General features: G+C 40.1%; 1 protein-coding gene across 1 annotated transcript; it reads left to right on the top strand.

The window, feature by feature from the left end:
* The first annotated feature begins 2716 nt into the window (after positions 1 to 2716).
* Positions 2717 to 10855, top strand: LOC121139801 (spindlin-2-like). Its single transcript, XM_040743797.1, has 2 exons — positions 2717 to 2817; positions 10037 to 10855. The coding sequence occupies exons 1-2, from the start codon at positions 2808 to 2810 to the stop codon at positions 10825 to 10827; spliced, it is 801 nt and encodes a 266-aa protein (XP_040599731.1). The 5' UTR covers positions 2717 to 2807; the 3' UTR covers positions 10828 to 10855.
* The last annotated feature ends 6759 nt before the right edge of the window (positions 10856 to 17614 follow it).

Raw genomic sequence — 17614 nt, 5'->3', positions numbered from 1 at the left:
GTAATAATCTGTATTGATTTCTAATTTGTAAGTATCTAGAGGCATTAAGAGGATTAATCTCTGGGCATGTCTGTGGGGATTAAATTGATTTGGTTAATGGAGGTGACAAACCTTTTCTAACTGCCTGGAATCTTCAACAGGTCTTTCTGGTCTTATCTAGGTATTCTGTCAGCAGACATCCTTAGGAGACCATCTTCGCTGTTGTTTTCTTGTGCCCATCTCTGTGACAACTAAAAGACATAGATGGAATGTACATTTCTATGTCCTAAGAGATCTGACTTTGAGTAGTCAACCTACTGATTGACTTGAAAAATAGTTTATCTTAGACATGCATGTTTCATAAGGGACCAGATCTCTAAACAACATAAAAATCACAGCTTTGGCTATCATCTCAATTCCTGTTAGAGTTTGGCAAGGCCTGAGAATTTTATTTACTGTGTGGATCTCTTAAAATGTGTTTTAACTTCTTAAGTAATTTTTTTATCAGTGTGTACTTATTGAACAAAGCAATGGGCTTCATAATGCTGTTTTTGTTTAAATATATCACATATTTTGAATCAATTCATCATCCATTACTTTTTCATTTCTCTCCCTCAAGAGCCCTTTCCATGTTTAATAAACTTTTTAAGATGACATATCTCCAGTTCCAACTCGTATTGTCTAAAATCCAAACACACCATAAATATTTTAATTTTTCACAGCCTATAGGCATGGTCAAAAAGTGGATTGAAAATACTATGTGGTTCGACATTTCATTGACCCAAAAATCTAGATCATGATCCAAAAGTTTACAATCCCAGTAGACTTTAAGTAAATTGAAAATGCATGTGTGTGGCATCTTTGATTCTTTAAACCATGTTTAGATAACTTTAGAATAACACAATTAAATATTTTAAAATAGCAGTACCATTTACCAAGATTTCTTCAATGACAACATTTTATGTAGCCACAACTTTATCAAATCTTCATTATGGATATAGACACAATATTATAGGTTAAAATGACAAGCCTGCTTTCGATATAACCAACTTTTTATTTTTGCTAGTTGATTAATTGACTCTTTGTGCCTATTTTCATGATATAGATTATTCTATAGTTTCTATTAGTGTAGTTTTTCTCATATGCAATCACAGGAATGTTAGATTTGAAAAGGGCTTGAAAAGATTTCTCCTCTTTCTGGAAGACACTGTTTAAAACTGGCATGGTTTCTTCAAGTATTTCATATACCTGAATAGTGATATAATCAGTATGATGGTATTTCATATCTCAAATATTTAAACTCCAATTTTAAATTACATAATAATTAAGCAACTGTTCATATTACACATTTTTCTTTGTCTAGTTGTTATATTTTGTGGAATTCTTCAGAATAATTTCCAAATATCTGTTCTATCACATATTGGAAGAGATGTGTTAAGGTTCCCATAAATAATTGTGGAATTTTCTATTACTCTTGAATATTTTATTTCATACATTTTGAAGCTCTATTGTTTATGGATCAGATATTAAACACATGTTAACAACAGATTCATATTCCTGGGAAGTATACTTGATAAAATTATATAATCATTCTCTTTTTCTCTAGATTTTTTTTACTTAAAATCTATCATATAGTACGAATGTAAATTTATAAATTTATTGTGTTCTATAATTTAGTATTTTGTTTTTATTAATTTTTAAATTAACACATAAAACAATTTGTTTCACTATGGTATTTTTACATGTAGGTATCAGTATATTGTGTTCCTATTCATCCACTGTCCTCCCTGCTTTCTTCTATTTTCCCTGTTCCCCATCTCCTCCTTGGTGTTCCCACTGTTCCTCATTGTTTTCTTTCAGCATACTTACAACTTGTATTTAAAACAAGTTTCCTATAAAAAGAACACAGATGACAATATTTGGGAGGGTTTTTTGTCCACTTTGAAAATGTTTTTCAAAACAGAAAGCTCAGATGTTAAAAGAACATTTACAAATCTTTCCAGTAAGCAGAGAATCTGATGTACATTACGTGAGAACCAAAGCCTCATCTGAACTGCCTCTTGCCTCCCAGGAAATAAGCCTGAGATTTTGTTTCTATCAGTTGAATATGGGACCATTGTATATGTGTATTATATTTTTAACCCATTCATCTGTTGTTGGATATCTAGGCCGAATACCCGTCTGGAGATTCCATCATATGTCACAGAGAATGGCTGCAAGAAAGGAAGTCAAAAAACCTCAAATGTTGCCAAAAATGTTGGGTTGGTGCTAGATAAGAATCCTTCTATATTACTGATGGGAATGCTAATGCAGCCACTATGGATATCAATATATAGTTCACTCCACAGACTAAAATAGAACTACTGTGTATTGCAGCTACATCACCCCTATGTATATATTTCTAGAGGAACCAAAGACTGTATACAATAGAGAAAACTATATACCCAGGTTTCTTGCTGAATATTCACAACAACTAGTTTGTAGATGACTCAATGACTCATTTGGGCATAATAATAATAATTAATAATGACTCATTTAGTGATCTTCTATATATTTTTTAGATAAATTATTTCCTGATAGATATTTTTATTGTACTCTGTATTGGTCTCTTCGTTGTATTGATTATTCCTGTTACTGAGGAGATATACATTATTTCAATTTAATGACATTTGACTTTTTTGGTTTTATTACTTATATTAATATCTTTAAATGTTTCCTTTGTGTATTCCTCTAGTGTATTTCTACTTTATCATTATGCCAATAATTGATGGTGGAATGTTCATCTTATTACTTACCCTCTAAAGATCAAGAAACATACAGAAAGGAGAATGGAAGAAGGTAAGTGAGAGGATGGGACAATATAGAGCAAAAATCTGTTTTCTAGACACCAGAAAAACATTGCACACATGAATTTTCTTGTTCTTCACAAGATCTATACAAGACCAGATGCATTAATATTTCCTCATGGATGGAGAAGGGACCAAGATGCCCCAACCCCTTCCTGTCCATTAACTATTGACAATTAACTCTTGTTGAAGAAGGGACTATCATTTTCTTAAGTGGTGTTTCCATTGGGATATTATCCTTTCCCTGAGAAGTTGCCTTTGACCCACGTTTGGATAAGAAACTGGCTGCAAACAAAATAATTCATGAAGGTAGCTGGGGCAATTAAGAGAGGTTTTGGTGGAAGAAGGAGAATAAGAGAATGGAATGGGTGATGAAAATGAAGAAAAATCATTAGATACATGAAACACAATGAAAAAGTCTGGTGTTCTATTGCATACTAACGATAGATCAACAATAATATATTTATTATGTGCAGTTATGTGGTGGGGGTCCAGGACTCTGCACGCAAGGATCGGGCAACCACCTCCCTTAAAAGTCCTAGGCTAGAATTCCCAGGTTAGGTAGGGCTCACCACAGCCCCGAGAGAGGAACTACCACCCTGCCCGCTAGTCTGTTCACCAAGACTGTCCTGAATGGTGTCAGGGCACCCTATGGGAGCACTGTTGGTGTCCTGTCACTGGTGGCCTGGTGGGTATTTCTGCTGTCCTCTGGTGCATGCAGCTGCACTGCCACCTGGGAGTTAACCAGCTGTGCACCTCTCTTATTCTGAGTGTTTATTTGAGTCTTTTCTCATTGGTGCTTAATTTTGCAGGGCTTTTTTATTTTTTATTTTTTTGCTGCTGTTCCTGGTGGTTGTCTTTTGTTGTCTTTTGTTTTGGTCTGGAGCACCTCTTGCATTTCTCTTATTTCCCTGTGTTCATTTCTTTGAGCCCAGTTTCATCCTCTTCTCTGGGCTTTCTCATACTGTTGCTTCAGGTACTTTTGTTTCTGAAATTCTTTAATTGCTTTGTCATATAGTAAGGTCCTAAGGTCCAAAGTGTATACCACATTTCCTCCCAAAAAGTCAGGACCACTGACTTGTTCCAAAATTGCTTCAAAGGTTAGCTCAAACTGAACTGTAGTAGAATTTCTGGTGGTTAGATAAAAGTCATCATTCCTCAGGAACTAGTGAAACTTGTTTGTTAGCCCAAAGGAGTTATTTCCATTGTCTCTGCCTGAGGGTCAAATGACTAGCTACTGACATATTCTTCTGATTGCATATCAAAGCCCTTGCTGGCCCTCAGCCTGCTTTTGTACCTCTTCACACATATTTGTTAAACACCTTAAAGTCCAGGTCTAGATCCTGGCCCTTCTCACTTGCTCCCCTGTCCTAAACTCCCAGGCTGCTCCAGATCATGGGCTTCCCTACCCACAGCTACTTATTATCTTTTGTAACCCACATAACTTTTCCATGCCCTGCATTAGACCTTGGCAATGTCCAGTCTTTTTCATTTTCTCATTATTCTGGATTCCTCCAGATGCCTCTGGATGTTCTTTTTCTCTTGCCTAAAATAAAAACCTTCCATCCTTACCCTGGAACAGCCACCTCAGTAGTCTCTTTACTGTGCACCTTGCTTATACTGTCCAATTCACATATAAACACAAAGTTCACAAAGTTTGGTCATAAATAAGTTTCAGAATAGATCATTTTGTTTATACACACTGTGCATATTTATAAATAGACATTAATTAATGTACACTAATAATGATTTTTCCCTATGATAATGAGGATATCCAGAGTCACATAATCCCAACTTTCAGCTCGGTTCAGTTACATTAGGCACAGGCATAGTTCTTTGTATAGCATATTGACAAACACACCTGTTTACATGTTTCAAATTTCCTTTCTTTTTCTAGACAGGGATTCTCTGTGTAACATGGGCTGTTCTGGAACTTACTTCTGTAGACAAGACTGGCCTCAACTCATAGATATCTGCCTGCTTCTGCCTCCCCTTTGGTGGGATTAAAGGCATGTGCCACTACCTCTCAGCAGCTCTGTGTTTGTTTAAAACATTATGTTTGTATACATTAAATCTGAATACCTGTTTTTGAAAAAAAATCTACCTAGACTTACCTGTAAATTATTGTCATTGTGATTTCAATTTATAAATAAATTGGGTTAGTTTTTCATACACTGCTTGTTTGAAGTGTTAGACAAATGTAGCAGGTTATTAATCTAGGTACTCAGTGTTAAGGTCTGAATTACTGCCCCATCAAGTCTTATTTTAATTTCAGCACTAAGCCCCTGAGAATGTGACATTTTATGGAGATAGGGTCTTTATACAGGTAACTAAGGCAACTTCAATCCAATATATCTGTTCTAATCCTATATAATTGGAGCTCCTATAAGAAATTAGAACACAGGGTCATGTAGATTAGGTCATCTGAAGTCGGAAGTGGAGACCAATGCTTAGAAACTAAGAGAAATGCCCTGAAAAAAAAGATAAACCTTTTATTTAGTCTTAGGAAGTTCACAATTTTGAGTAAATAAGTTATTTTTTGTTTAAACCACTAGGTCTATGCTACTTTGTTAAAGCAGTCCTGGCATGCAAATACACTCTTATGCAACCAAAAGCCAAATTTTCCTCAGTCTTCTATTTGTGTTGTCACTTTCACCCTAGAAAAACTTAGAGCTGTCTAAAAGTTTAGCTGATAAATGCTTTCTTATTTCCAGACAATGGGACAAGGAGTCATTTCATTGTAAAATCTTTTTTTGGGGGTGTTTGAGACAGAGTTTCTATGTATTGTTTTGGAGGCTGTCCTGGAACTCTCTCTGTAGACCAGGCTGGCCTTGAACTCATAGAGATCCGCTTGACTCTGCCTCCCGAGTGCTGGGATTAAAGGCATGTGCCACCAACACCTGCTAATTGTAAAATCTTTGTAAATTTTTTTCCAAAATTATTTTGTATCATCTCAGGTCATTTGCCTCCCATTGTAATACAGCCCATCCCAATGCTGTGTCCAGTTATTTTAGATCAATTTTGTATGCTGATTTAAGAACTAAGCACAATTAGCTAATAATGTAGTTTCATTTAGTTATTATGTTTATCACAATAAAAGCCTACTCTTAATTTGGAGGCAATCAACTCACACAAATTGTCTGGGTATTAAACAACAAAAAAGGATTGATACGGGGGCTATTGAGGTCATTGATGATATTCATAGCATCTCTGAGTTATTATTTTAAAATATAACTGAAATTTTTCCTATTATTATTGCAAAATTTGTTTCTCTCATGCCATTCCAAACAATTTACTTATTTAAAACTTTTTAATACCTTATTTTTAAGCTACTGTTGTATTTATAAGATTTGTGGTGATGTATCCTTTTGGGGAGTTCAACTCTGAATGTCTTCAGAGAATTGGATCAGCTCCATTTATGACTATTCTTACGCATTCACAATTTTGAGTTGTCAAACCTGCTAAAGGTAACTATTAAGGAGAGACTAGCATACTAAGTGTTCAGGACGTCAAAGGTCATATTGGGTTTACAAGTTAGGACAGACCTCCTGTGCTGAAAAAGCTTTGAAACATTTAGTACAAACATATTCTGGAATAACTGACAAGTACTAGCCTACATACCATTTTACCAATGACATAAAGCCTTTGATTTTATGTTATAAAGCATTTCTTCTACCACCATCACAGCTAGAAAACTATTTGTTTCCCAATGGCAGCCTCTTAGACACTGACTGTTGGAACGTCCAGCATTAGGCTAACCCCACCCCTGTGAGGATGGGCAGGGCATGCACAGTAGCATAGGCATGTCATCATCATCACTATGTCACTCAGTGCACATGCACAAGCTTCCCTTTTAAGCTCATACCCCACACTCTTCCATCTCTGCTCCTGGTTGTTCAATACCTAACCCTCCTTTTAGCCCCCCTTCAACTAATAAAATCCACGTGGGTTTGTTGATTGGCGGTTCGTGTTTCATTACTGGTTGTTTCAGTAAAAACAACACTGAATACAACAGGACCCATTTCCCAATTTTTTCCAATTATTCTCTTTTTACATTCACTAAACCAGATAGGTTTTAAGGTCAATCAATTTATCCTCATGTTCAGTTTTCTTGCCCGTCTTTATCTCTTTCTCAAACTAACTGACATCATCTTGCCATCACTGTACTTTGGTTCCCACTGTCCACAATTATATGCTTAATGTCATTCTTTGAAACAGTTGGTGTACCTCTGCAGGGCCAGAATTCTCAGAATTAAACAGCAGTTTCTCTAAGTTCCATTTTGTAAATTGGCTATATATCTGTTGATAGATTTTAGTTACATTCTATAGACTAAGCACATATGAAGGTATTGCATGGATTTGTAATATAAACTTAATCTGGAACCAAGCACAGGAACTCTAGTATAAACTTAATCTGGAACAAAACATCTATGTTTTTTGAGTACTGGTCTATCTAGCTTTTCCATTCTAAAGCACAGTTATCAGGAGGCACATTTAAAGTGATTTTAAGCATGGAGGAAAGGGAATGTTACTAAAAGTGTCCCTGACATTGTCCCATTACATCATACCAAACCTGTCACATTAATTAGTTTGTTGTACTGGAAAATAAAGTCCCATGATCACCATGCTTGGTTCCTGGCGATTTGCCTCAAGAATGATTTGTGTTGTCATCAGTGGCCTGGATGCAGCCAGCTGAGAAATCCAATGACAGAAAGCACAGCCAACTGATAATGTGTTTGTGGAAGTTCTCACTGTATGTGTACAACTCCTTGCAAGGCTACTTGCTCCAGGAAGCTATGTGACAGTCTCTATTAGTCAATGTTCTATTGCTGAGATATGATAACTATAACAATTGGAGCTCCCTACCAGTTTCAGAGGTTAAGCCCATTATCCTCACAGCAAGGAGCATGGTAGCCTGTAGGCAGATATGGTAGCTGAGATTCCTACATCTGGATCTGAAGGCATCAGGAAGAGAGAGAACCACTAGGCCTGGATTAGGTTTCTGGAACCCCATGCCCAATCCCAGTGACAATTTTGTCCAGCAAGGCCACACCTATCTTACAATTGCACACCCACTCTAACAAGGCTACTCCTAATCTCCTAATCCTTTCAAATGGAGCCACTCCCTAATCATTCAAATCTATGAGTCCATGGGGGAGCCATTCTTATTCAAACCAGCACATTCCATTCCTGGCCCCCATAGGCTTATAGTCATAATGCAGAATTGCACTCACTTCAACTTGAGAAGTCCCCCAAATCTCTAACAGTCTTAACTCTGTGTAAAAATTCAAAGTCTCTTCTGAGACACATGGAAAACTCTTAAATGTAACCCCTGTAAAATCAAAATGCAAAAGCAGGTCTCAAACTTCCTATAATAATCCAAGTAAACCTGTCCCCATCACTTGGGAACTTGACACAACCTGTCACCCCTCTGTGCCTGGTAGGCAGTATTCTGGCCCTTTAAGAGTCAAACTCTACCTACTTCCACTCTCTTCTCTCTTCTCTGAGGATGCAGTTCTATCTGTCTCCCTCTATCTCTCTGTCTCTTTCTCTGTCTATCTCTTTCTTTCTTCCTTTACCTTACTCCCTTACCTTCTACCAGTAAACTTTCTACAGAAGTTTTGTCTGTAGGTCTCCCTGTGTTTCCCACCCACCATGTGTTCCACACCCATCACAGGACCTGCAGTCCCACTTAGCACTATATTTCTAACACTTCCAATATATGATGGCACAAAATACACATTACCCTTCAAAATGGGAGGAAAGGGAAGATAGTGAGGAAATACTGGACCAAAGCATGACTGAAAACTCTCTTAGCAAACTCCAAAGTCTGCATCCCCATGTCTGATGTAAACACACTCTTTAGGTATCCAACTCCTTTCTCCTTTGCTGACTGTAATATACTTCCCTCTCTTGGACTAGTTCCACACCCAGCTAGCAGCTTTCCTTGGCAGGTATCCTATGGCTCTTGAATCTCCAACATCTTGAGGTCTCCAAGTCAATTCAAGTTTCACCTTAACTTAATGGAATGGCCTCTCTGGGCGTCCATGCACGGATACATGCCTGTCCTCCCTCCTTAGCCATGAAGGGAGATTCCCCAACCCTCATCTAGAATGATGTAGCTGAAGCTGCCAAATTCTTCTGCTGGTGGGGCTGGAACTTTGCCCCCTTGTTCAAATACATTTTCACCAGCTTTCAATTTTTTGATGGTTTCCTTTACTGCTTAGTATTTTCCTTAATTCCTTTTCACAAGTTGGAAGCTTAGCTTGGTTGGGTCCTGCCCTGAGGTTACCACTCCCTTCATTCCATTTAGCACCAGGCTTTTCTTTAAACTTTTTATCTCCTTGAGCACTGGACATAGCTCCATTACTCTTCCTGATATCTCTTTTCTGTTCAATCTGTACATTTTGTAATTTTTCTTGTTTAGTTTGCTCCTTTAATTATAGACCTACATAAAAGTGAACATTAATAACCACAAAAGGCAGTCAATACCATCATGTATTGAAATCTCTGTCAATGTCATTTATCCAAAACTCTTCAATTTAACCTCAGGCAGAATCTTTTTAGACAAAGGCAGAAAGCAGTCATACTCTTCACCATCAAAAGAACAGTGTCTAGGCCGTTTATTAATATTCTTCAGTATTCCTACTACTATGGCCTCTCAGCGAGACTAGGTCACAGGTGAGCTCCTGGCAGGAGCTATGTGGGAAGGGAAAGGCCTACGGGACAAACAGAGTAGCACTGGCCAAGTGGAACACACAGGGAGGAGGACCTGGGCAGCTGTAGGGGCCAGTTATAGATTCTGAAATGAGCACAGAGGAGCCAGGAGGTGAGTACCTGAAAGCATCCTGGGTCCCCAGGCAGGGACACTCAGGTCATTGAGGTGAAAACAAGGTGAAGAGAGTAGAGGCTCTTTGCCACATTTCTCCTCCTCTAAAGAGGATAATGCCTGGGTCCATGGGCTCAGGCAGCTGAGCCTAAGAGTGACCAGATCTGGTGAAGTTGAATTCCTAATCCTGCTGGTTATCTGCCACCCAGCTGGGGCCCAGGGAAGCTAGGGGAGCTCAGCACAGCAGCAGGTGCACAGCCAGATTTGTCCTCAGGCTTCTTGTGGGCAGTTAGGGACCATCACAGGTGCTGAGGATGCTGGCCAGGAGAAGTTAGCCATTTGGCTCCTTAGCTAATGGCCTCTTCCATTTTCCCATCCTCAGCCATGGACCCAGGACCCAGCAACCTGAATTGCTGGAACCAAGGGATCGAAGGGCAATCCAACAGGCCCACTGAAGAACAGCATGACTCTAACACCAACGAGGTTGCAGAACCCATCGCAACAAATGCTGCACAGGAAAGACCCAAGAGCCGATCTTCATCCCCAGCCCAAAATAGCATCGTGGGCTGCAGAATTTCACACCAGTGGAAAGAAGAGTGGCGCGTCACCTACTGGAAGGGAGTCATTGTAGATCAGATGGCTATAAACCCATCCCTATATCTGGTCAAATATGATAACGTCGATTGCGTGTATGGATTGGAACTTTATAAAGATGAGAGGATATTGTCCCTGGAAGTTCACCCCGAAAATGAAGACACATCCCAAGTCTCTGATCCCATCCTTGCTGATACCATCATTGGCAAATCAGTGGATCATAGGTTTGAGGGAGAACATGGGATTTCCAAATTATGGAGAGGGCTGGTTCTAGATCAGGTGTCGGTCATGAAATCCTGGTTTTATATTACCTATGAAAAAGAACCAATATTATACATGTACCAACTTGGTGATGATTTTAAAGAAGGCAACCTCAGCATTGTGCCACATGTAGAAGAACCTGCACCTAACTTAGATATTGAAATTAGAGGCAAATATGTTGTGTACGACCAGAAAGATGGAACCACCAAAATTGGTATGATAATCCACAAAGTTGATTCAAGACCCTCCGTATATTTTATAAAATTTGAAAATGATTTCCACATCTATGTTTATGAGTTGGTGATAAAACCGCATTGATGGTCAAAGTTATGACTCCATTGTGAAATAAATTTGTACTTTCTAGACACACAGAGACTGCTGCTTATGAGTGTGTTGGCAGCTCACCATGGGCTTAACGGTTGGATGTCCTGAGAAATACACATTTCTGTGGGTATGGCGTGCTGTCTGTGAGCAGTTTGCCTTGTGGAAAAGGCTGGGAGTGTTCGGTGGGTGGAGCAGGGAAAGATGGAACAGCTGTCAATTCAGCCTGTGAGAGAAGTGAGCTCATATCATAGTCAGTCATCTAAGCATGCAATGGGACTTAGCTGGTCTGCTCTTGGGGGGAGGAGGAGAAGGAACTGGAGATGGGCTGTGGAGGAGGGGACAGGAGGTGATTGCCTAGTAGAGGTGGAAGGGAGCCAGAATTAGACAGAGACCAGAATGAGGGGAGGGCCAGAGTGAAGGAAGAAGAAACATGGGTTGGGAAGGGAGGAGCAAGAGTTGCAGGCTAGCTCTGGGCAAGGGGCAAGTACTTCCTTTGGGAAAATGGATCATTGGTGAAGCCAGGAATATCAATCGTGTCATCATCCTTCCTCTTGCTGGAAGAGTCCTTGCCTTCCTTGGGGGAGGGGGCATCTGTTGATTGTACCTCATATCCCCATGGTCTAGAGAGAACTTGGCAGTCCATGCTCTGTCACAGCTGCCTGAAGCCTAAAGTGGCTCCATTCAGTGTTCAGGCAAAGGGAATCTGCCCCTCTGTAGGCATTCCATTCCAAGTAGATTCCCCACAAAGTCTGTAGCACATGCCACCTTCTAGGTTCCTCTTATCCAAACTAGCTCCCCCTTGCTACTTACACTCAGAGCCAACCCTAGTGGAGATGTGTTGTGTGCACCTCTCCTTTTGGAGAGGGTGGTATGACCACCAAGAGATTGGGTACGGCTGGGAATTGTGGCTTTGCCTAAGTAATTCCTTGTGCTGTACACTGCCCTATGGAAGGGCTGTGGTTTGCAGGAGGAAGAACTGGCAATGGCAATAAAGGGCCTCACAAATGTGGAGTCCTGGACACGGGTCCGTGTCCTCCTCTTCTGCTCCCTCTTGTCATTCCCTATCCTTCCGAAGTCCCTCTGAGAACACTGTGTGTGTTCAGCCACCTCCTTCAGCCATTGCCTCCGAAGAGAAGAGTGCTTCTGGTACCTGCTGCTGGTGTCTTTCTAAGGTCACACATGGAGGAGGCGAGGATCTCCCAGACACTGAAAGAAGGTGTCAAATCTGCTAGATGCTCACCACCTAGCAAGCATTGACTCTGTAGGCTCACTGCCTCAAGAATGACACAAGACAAGCATACCTCACCAGGCAGCTTTACTTTTCCTTCCTACACCACATGGGTTTTCTCAGCCAGCACCAGCAGTTCCCCCAGGGAACATTTCTGCTAACCCCCATGTTTTCGTTGATGTTTCTCTTTCTGTTGTGGTCCGCATCCAGTTAGAATTTTGGTAAGTTCATATCACAAAAACGACTTGGAGTAGAACCCATGTCCCAAAACGAATGCACACAGCATCCTGGTGTGAGCAAGGGTTCGTATCATTAACGAACCTGGGAAAGGTTTCACTTGGACATGCCTCCAGTTGCCAAGCTTCACTGAATATGCAAGCCCATGCATGCCCTGGTGGGAGCTGCATTTGTAGCTTTAGGGCCAGACCCAGGGATACTGGTCTGATTTCACGCAATTGATCCCACAGATCCTCTGTTCACTTGTTTTACCTTGATCCCACAAATACTTTGGGTGGGCACTGTTCTGGACACAACAGTGAGCAGATGCAGCAGATAAACAGATCTTATCCTCATGGAGCTTTCTTTGTAGTGCATGGATGTGCATTGGCCAGGTATTTCATAAGTTAATATGAAGTGTTGTCATACTGATAAGTGATAAGATAAGGCACAGCAAAGCTAGTCGTGAGGAAATGAAATTCCAGGGAGAATGCTCTTTTCAGAGAAACACAGTGGACAGGAAAGGCCTTGTGGAGCCTGTAGATTTGGAATGAAAACATGAAGGTAGTGAGAGTGGCCCTTTAGCAGCAGTCAAGGAGAATGTGCATTCCAGGTAGAGGGATGACAGGTGCTGAAGCTCAGTGGCCACAGAAGACCTGGCATGTGTGAGGAGAAACACCCAGGAGGGCAGCAGGGTTGGAGCTGACGGAGGGAGGTAGAGCACTGTGGGGATTGATCCCTGAGAAGTCTCAGGGACAGGACATCAGAGAGCCTAAAGCCCTGCAGGTTACAACCTCTACAATGGAATTTTCCTTTACCTTGACTGAGAGGGAGAGATAGATGCACATGCAAAGCTGAAGAATAGTGGGAGTCGTGTTACAGTATAACAGGCACACTCTAGTACCTCTTGAAGACTGAGGCATAAACATGAAACGTACCAATTCCAAGTTGTGAGTGGATGAGAATGCACGCTACACAAGAACCCTGTGCCATCAGAGACCTCGGGTATTCTTGGAGGTAACAATTTCTCAAAGGTGATCCTTTTTCATTGGCTTTTAGGATTCTTGGCCCACTCCGTGAGATTTTATGTCAAATACAATATTGTGTGCACTAGAGATGAGTCATTTATTGATATTTAGATGCTTACTTACCCAGCTGAGCAGTCCATGCTGGCAATGTACCCATGGAGGAAAGAAAAGCTAAGCCAATGTAATATAAATCCTCTGGAGTAGTATGACCTTTGTGAATAACCTAAAGACTCTGAGAAGTTTAAAGATCCTATCTTGCTACCCCATGTGTGGTAGTGTGATTGGAGTTGTCCCACCATAAGCTCATGGGAAGTGGCAATATTAAGAAGTGTGGCTTTGTTCCAGTAGATGTGGCCTTACTGGTGGAAATATGTCACTGTGTGGCTTTCAGGTCTCCTGTATGAGCAAGCCATGCCCACTGCCTCAATCTACTTCCTGTTGCCTTATGATCAAGAGGTAGCCAGCACCATTCTTGGGCCATACAACTTTAATTCCAACACTTGGGAAGCAGAGGCAGGTGGAATTCTATGAGTCAATGACATAGACCAGATCTTCAACTAGTTCATAGAAAACTTCCACAAATTAGTAATAGGTACAATCGTCCAAACACAATGAAAACACTGTACACCAAACAGAGATGAACAGAAAAGAAAATGCCCAATGTGTATCATACATAAAACATAAAGTTTACACAGCTAAGAATGTATATTGAAAGGTGTAAGAGGAATAATACTCATCACGTATGAAGGAAAACGTATCAGAGTGGCTGCTGCTGGATTCTGAATGGAAAGGGTAGAATGGCTTTGAAAATACACTTTAATTGCCAAAGTACTGTGAGAGCCACATATATAGCAATTGTGTATGGCATGACTGAAGGGGAAAAATGGCCTCCAGAAATCTTAACAGCCCAAAATATTTATATCCAACAAACCAAACATAAATAAAATAGAGGAATCATTATCTAAGACCTGAAAGAGGTGTGGGCATATGAATGAAAATGGGAAAGAAATGCAAAACCACATTTATTAATACCAAAATAACCCCAAGAGCATAGAAAATAACACCAAAATAAAAAATATGGTGAAGTCTTCTTGCAGAAATTGTGACCCATATTAAAAGATGTGTCTTCCAGCCTCAAGGTCTGGATTAAAAGCATGTGTCATCTATCCTCAAGGTCTGGTTGTTTTCTTGCCTCAAGTCCCAGATCACAGGTATGCCTTCCATTTCTTGATACTAGTTCAATCCAGATGTAGTCAACTTGACAACCAAGGATAGCCACCACAGGTCCCAATACTACAAAATGTTTATTACTTGGAAGCCCCAATGCCCACACCTTTCAGATCCACACAAATTTTCATAACGGGCAAAACAAGCCACCACAATCCACTAAAATCTAGAGAGGAAACAGAAACAAAGGAACAAAAACCCACCCAACAAAGACAAAGCCAGATACCAGCACCTAGACATCTTCCCAATCGCAGATTCCAAGACTCCAGCATAGAAACACAGTCAATAACAGCCAGGATAATAAGTACCCACCAGTGCCATGGCAGGCACTGAATGTAACAGCACAGCTTAAATTCAAGAAAAAGTCCTTAAAAAGCCTTCATGAATATTATAGAGTTTCCTATGGAAGAAATGAATGAATTCATTAAAGAAATCAAAGACAACACAAACAGTGTAACAAAATAAGTAAAACTGTTCAAGAGTTGAAAAGGAAAATAGAACCAATAGAGAAAACACAAACTGAAGGAATTCTCGAAATCAAAAATTGAGGAACTTGAAGAGAACCTAAAGTGGTAACACTCACTAACAGAATACAGGAGATAGAAGACACAATCATAAGAACTGAAAATACAATAGAAGACATGGATACATCTGTCAAACAAAATATTCAGTCTAAAATCCTCTTGGTATGAAACATCCAGGAAATCTGGGACATTATGAAACTACTAAATCTAAGAACAACAGGAATGGAAGGAGAAGAATCGCAGATCAGTTCACAGGCCCAGAAAATCTTTTCAAGAAAATCTTGGAAGAAAAATTTTCTACCCTAAAGAAAGAGATGCCCATCAAGGTACGAGTATCATACAGAATACCAAATAGCCTGGACCGGTAAAGTCAAATCTCCTTAACACATACTAATCAAAACACTATAAATAAAGAACAAATAAGAGACTATTAAAAGTTGCAAGAAAAAAGACCAAAGAAGACATATGAATTCAGACCTAGTAAACTTACATGTGACTTCTCAATGGAAGCTCCAAATGCCAGAAGGGTCTAAGCAGATGTGCTACAGAATGTATGAGACAATGGGTGCCAGTGCAAACCACTGTAATCAGCAAAACTTTCAATCAACATAGATATAGAAAAAGGACATCCTATTATAAAACAAAATTTAAGCAAATTTAAGTGCAAATTCCATTCTAAATAAGCTGCTAGATGGAAAACTCAAACCTAAAGCGCTTAACTACAACCATGAAGAGCATAGAGAGTAAATAATCTCACAAAAGAAAATTCAAAGGAAGGGAAACACATACGTGAGCATGCACACACACACACATACACACAAACTCAGAAACACACACACACTCACACACACACACACACACACACACGTCACCACCAACACAACCACAAGAATAATAACAAATAGCAGCAATCAAGAGTTATTGGTCATAGATATTTCTCAATATTGATGATCTCAATTCCTTAAGAAAAAGACACAGACCAAGAGAATTGATGCAAAACCAGGATCCGTCAGTCTGCTGCTTCTAAGAAATGTACCTCAAACATTAAGGATAAGCAGTACCTCAGGATAATGGGTTAGAAAAGATATTCAAGTAAATGAACCTAAGAAGCATGCTGGTGTAGGCTTTTTGATATCAAACGATGTATACTTCAAACCAAAAGTAATAAGAAGAGATGGAGAAGGAAACTACATACTCCTTAAAGGAAAATCTCAGTAGGATGACAATTCATTTCTTAAAATCTATGCCCCACAACACTGTAGAGCTGCCCTGCTGGTGTAGGTGTAGGCAAGATGACACTGAGGGCATGAAGGCAGGAGAAGCTCTCCCAGCTTTTGCTCATTGCTCCAAGGGGTGAAACAGCCTGGGCAATGCTGGTGCAATGCCAGAGTTCATAACCTGGTAGTGAGGAGAGAGGAGGTGGAGGGAGAGGAGATCTGGCAGGCTCACCAACCCAGAAACTACCCAGTTCTAGATCTAGTCTTATGAATTGGATTACCTCAACATCTACCTTATCTATGATCTGCTGGAGCCCATGAAGTGGCCACTGGACCTGAAGACCCAAAGCTGCCAGATCTCCACAACACAGGGCAACAACAGGATATCCAAAAGGAGTTCCAGTGAGTGTTCAGTACCAGCATTGTAGCAGAAAACAGCGGTCTCACACCAGATCAATGACTCTTTCCAATTAACACTTGAAATTAATGATGTGCAGATTAAACTCTAAACTGTATGACTCACTGTGTCAAATTACCCTTTCTATCACAAGGTCTTTTGTAAAGAGAAGCCTTCCTGCCAGCCTGGTTCCAGAGCCACATCAGTCCCAAATAAACACACAGGAGGCTATATTAATTATGAAGCTGCTGGCCTTGCTTGTTTCTTACTGGCTGACTCTGACTTAAGTATTTATCCCATGATTGTTAATCAAAGTATTTCTCTTACCAGAGAAGTTTCCAGGCTTCTTATCCCTAAGGCGGTTACATCTTGACTCCCTGATTTTCTCCTACCCAGAGTCCTCCTGGACTCCTAGTCCCACCTATCTTGCTTCTCTATTGGCCAAAAATGCCTTATTGACATATACACAGGACTTCCCCAACAGTTTTCCTTCCTTCCTTTTCTCCTTCCTTCCTTCCTTCCTTCCTTCCTTCCTTCCTTCCTTCCTTCCTTCCTTTCTTCCTTCCTCCCTTCCTTTCTTAATTTCGTTTTTTCTTTGTTCTCTAAATTTTATTTTGTTTATGGGGACTGCTATGGCAAAGGATGGATTCAGAGGGACAGGGAGTTGAATGAGAGTGAGATGTGCAAGGTGAAGTACACAATGTATAAATATAAAGAAAGTTAAAACAAATCTATAGCCTAAACACAAGGGATCCAAGTGTGCAAAACAAAAACTATGACAGCTTAAATCACATAGTGACTCTCACATTCTGATATTGGGAGACTTCATTAGCTCCCTCTCAACAAGACACAAGTCATTTAGAGAAAAACTCAGCAGAGAAATGCTGGGGCTGACAGATGCTATGAACCAGTTGGACATGACATATAATTACAGAACATTTCAC

This window comes from Mesocricetus auratus, unplaced genomic scaffold, assembly GCF_017639785.1.
Source record: "Mesocricetus auratus isolate SY011 unplaced genomic scaffold, BCM_Maur_2.0 Super-Scaffold_100003, whole genome shotgun sequence".
NCBI classification, from domain to species: Eukaryota; Metazoa; Chordata; class Mammalia; order Rodentia; family Cricetidae; genus Mesocricetus; species Mesocricetus auratus.
This window is presented reverse-complemented; position numbering and strand designations above follow the sequence as displayed.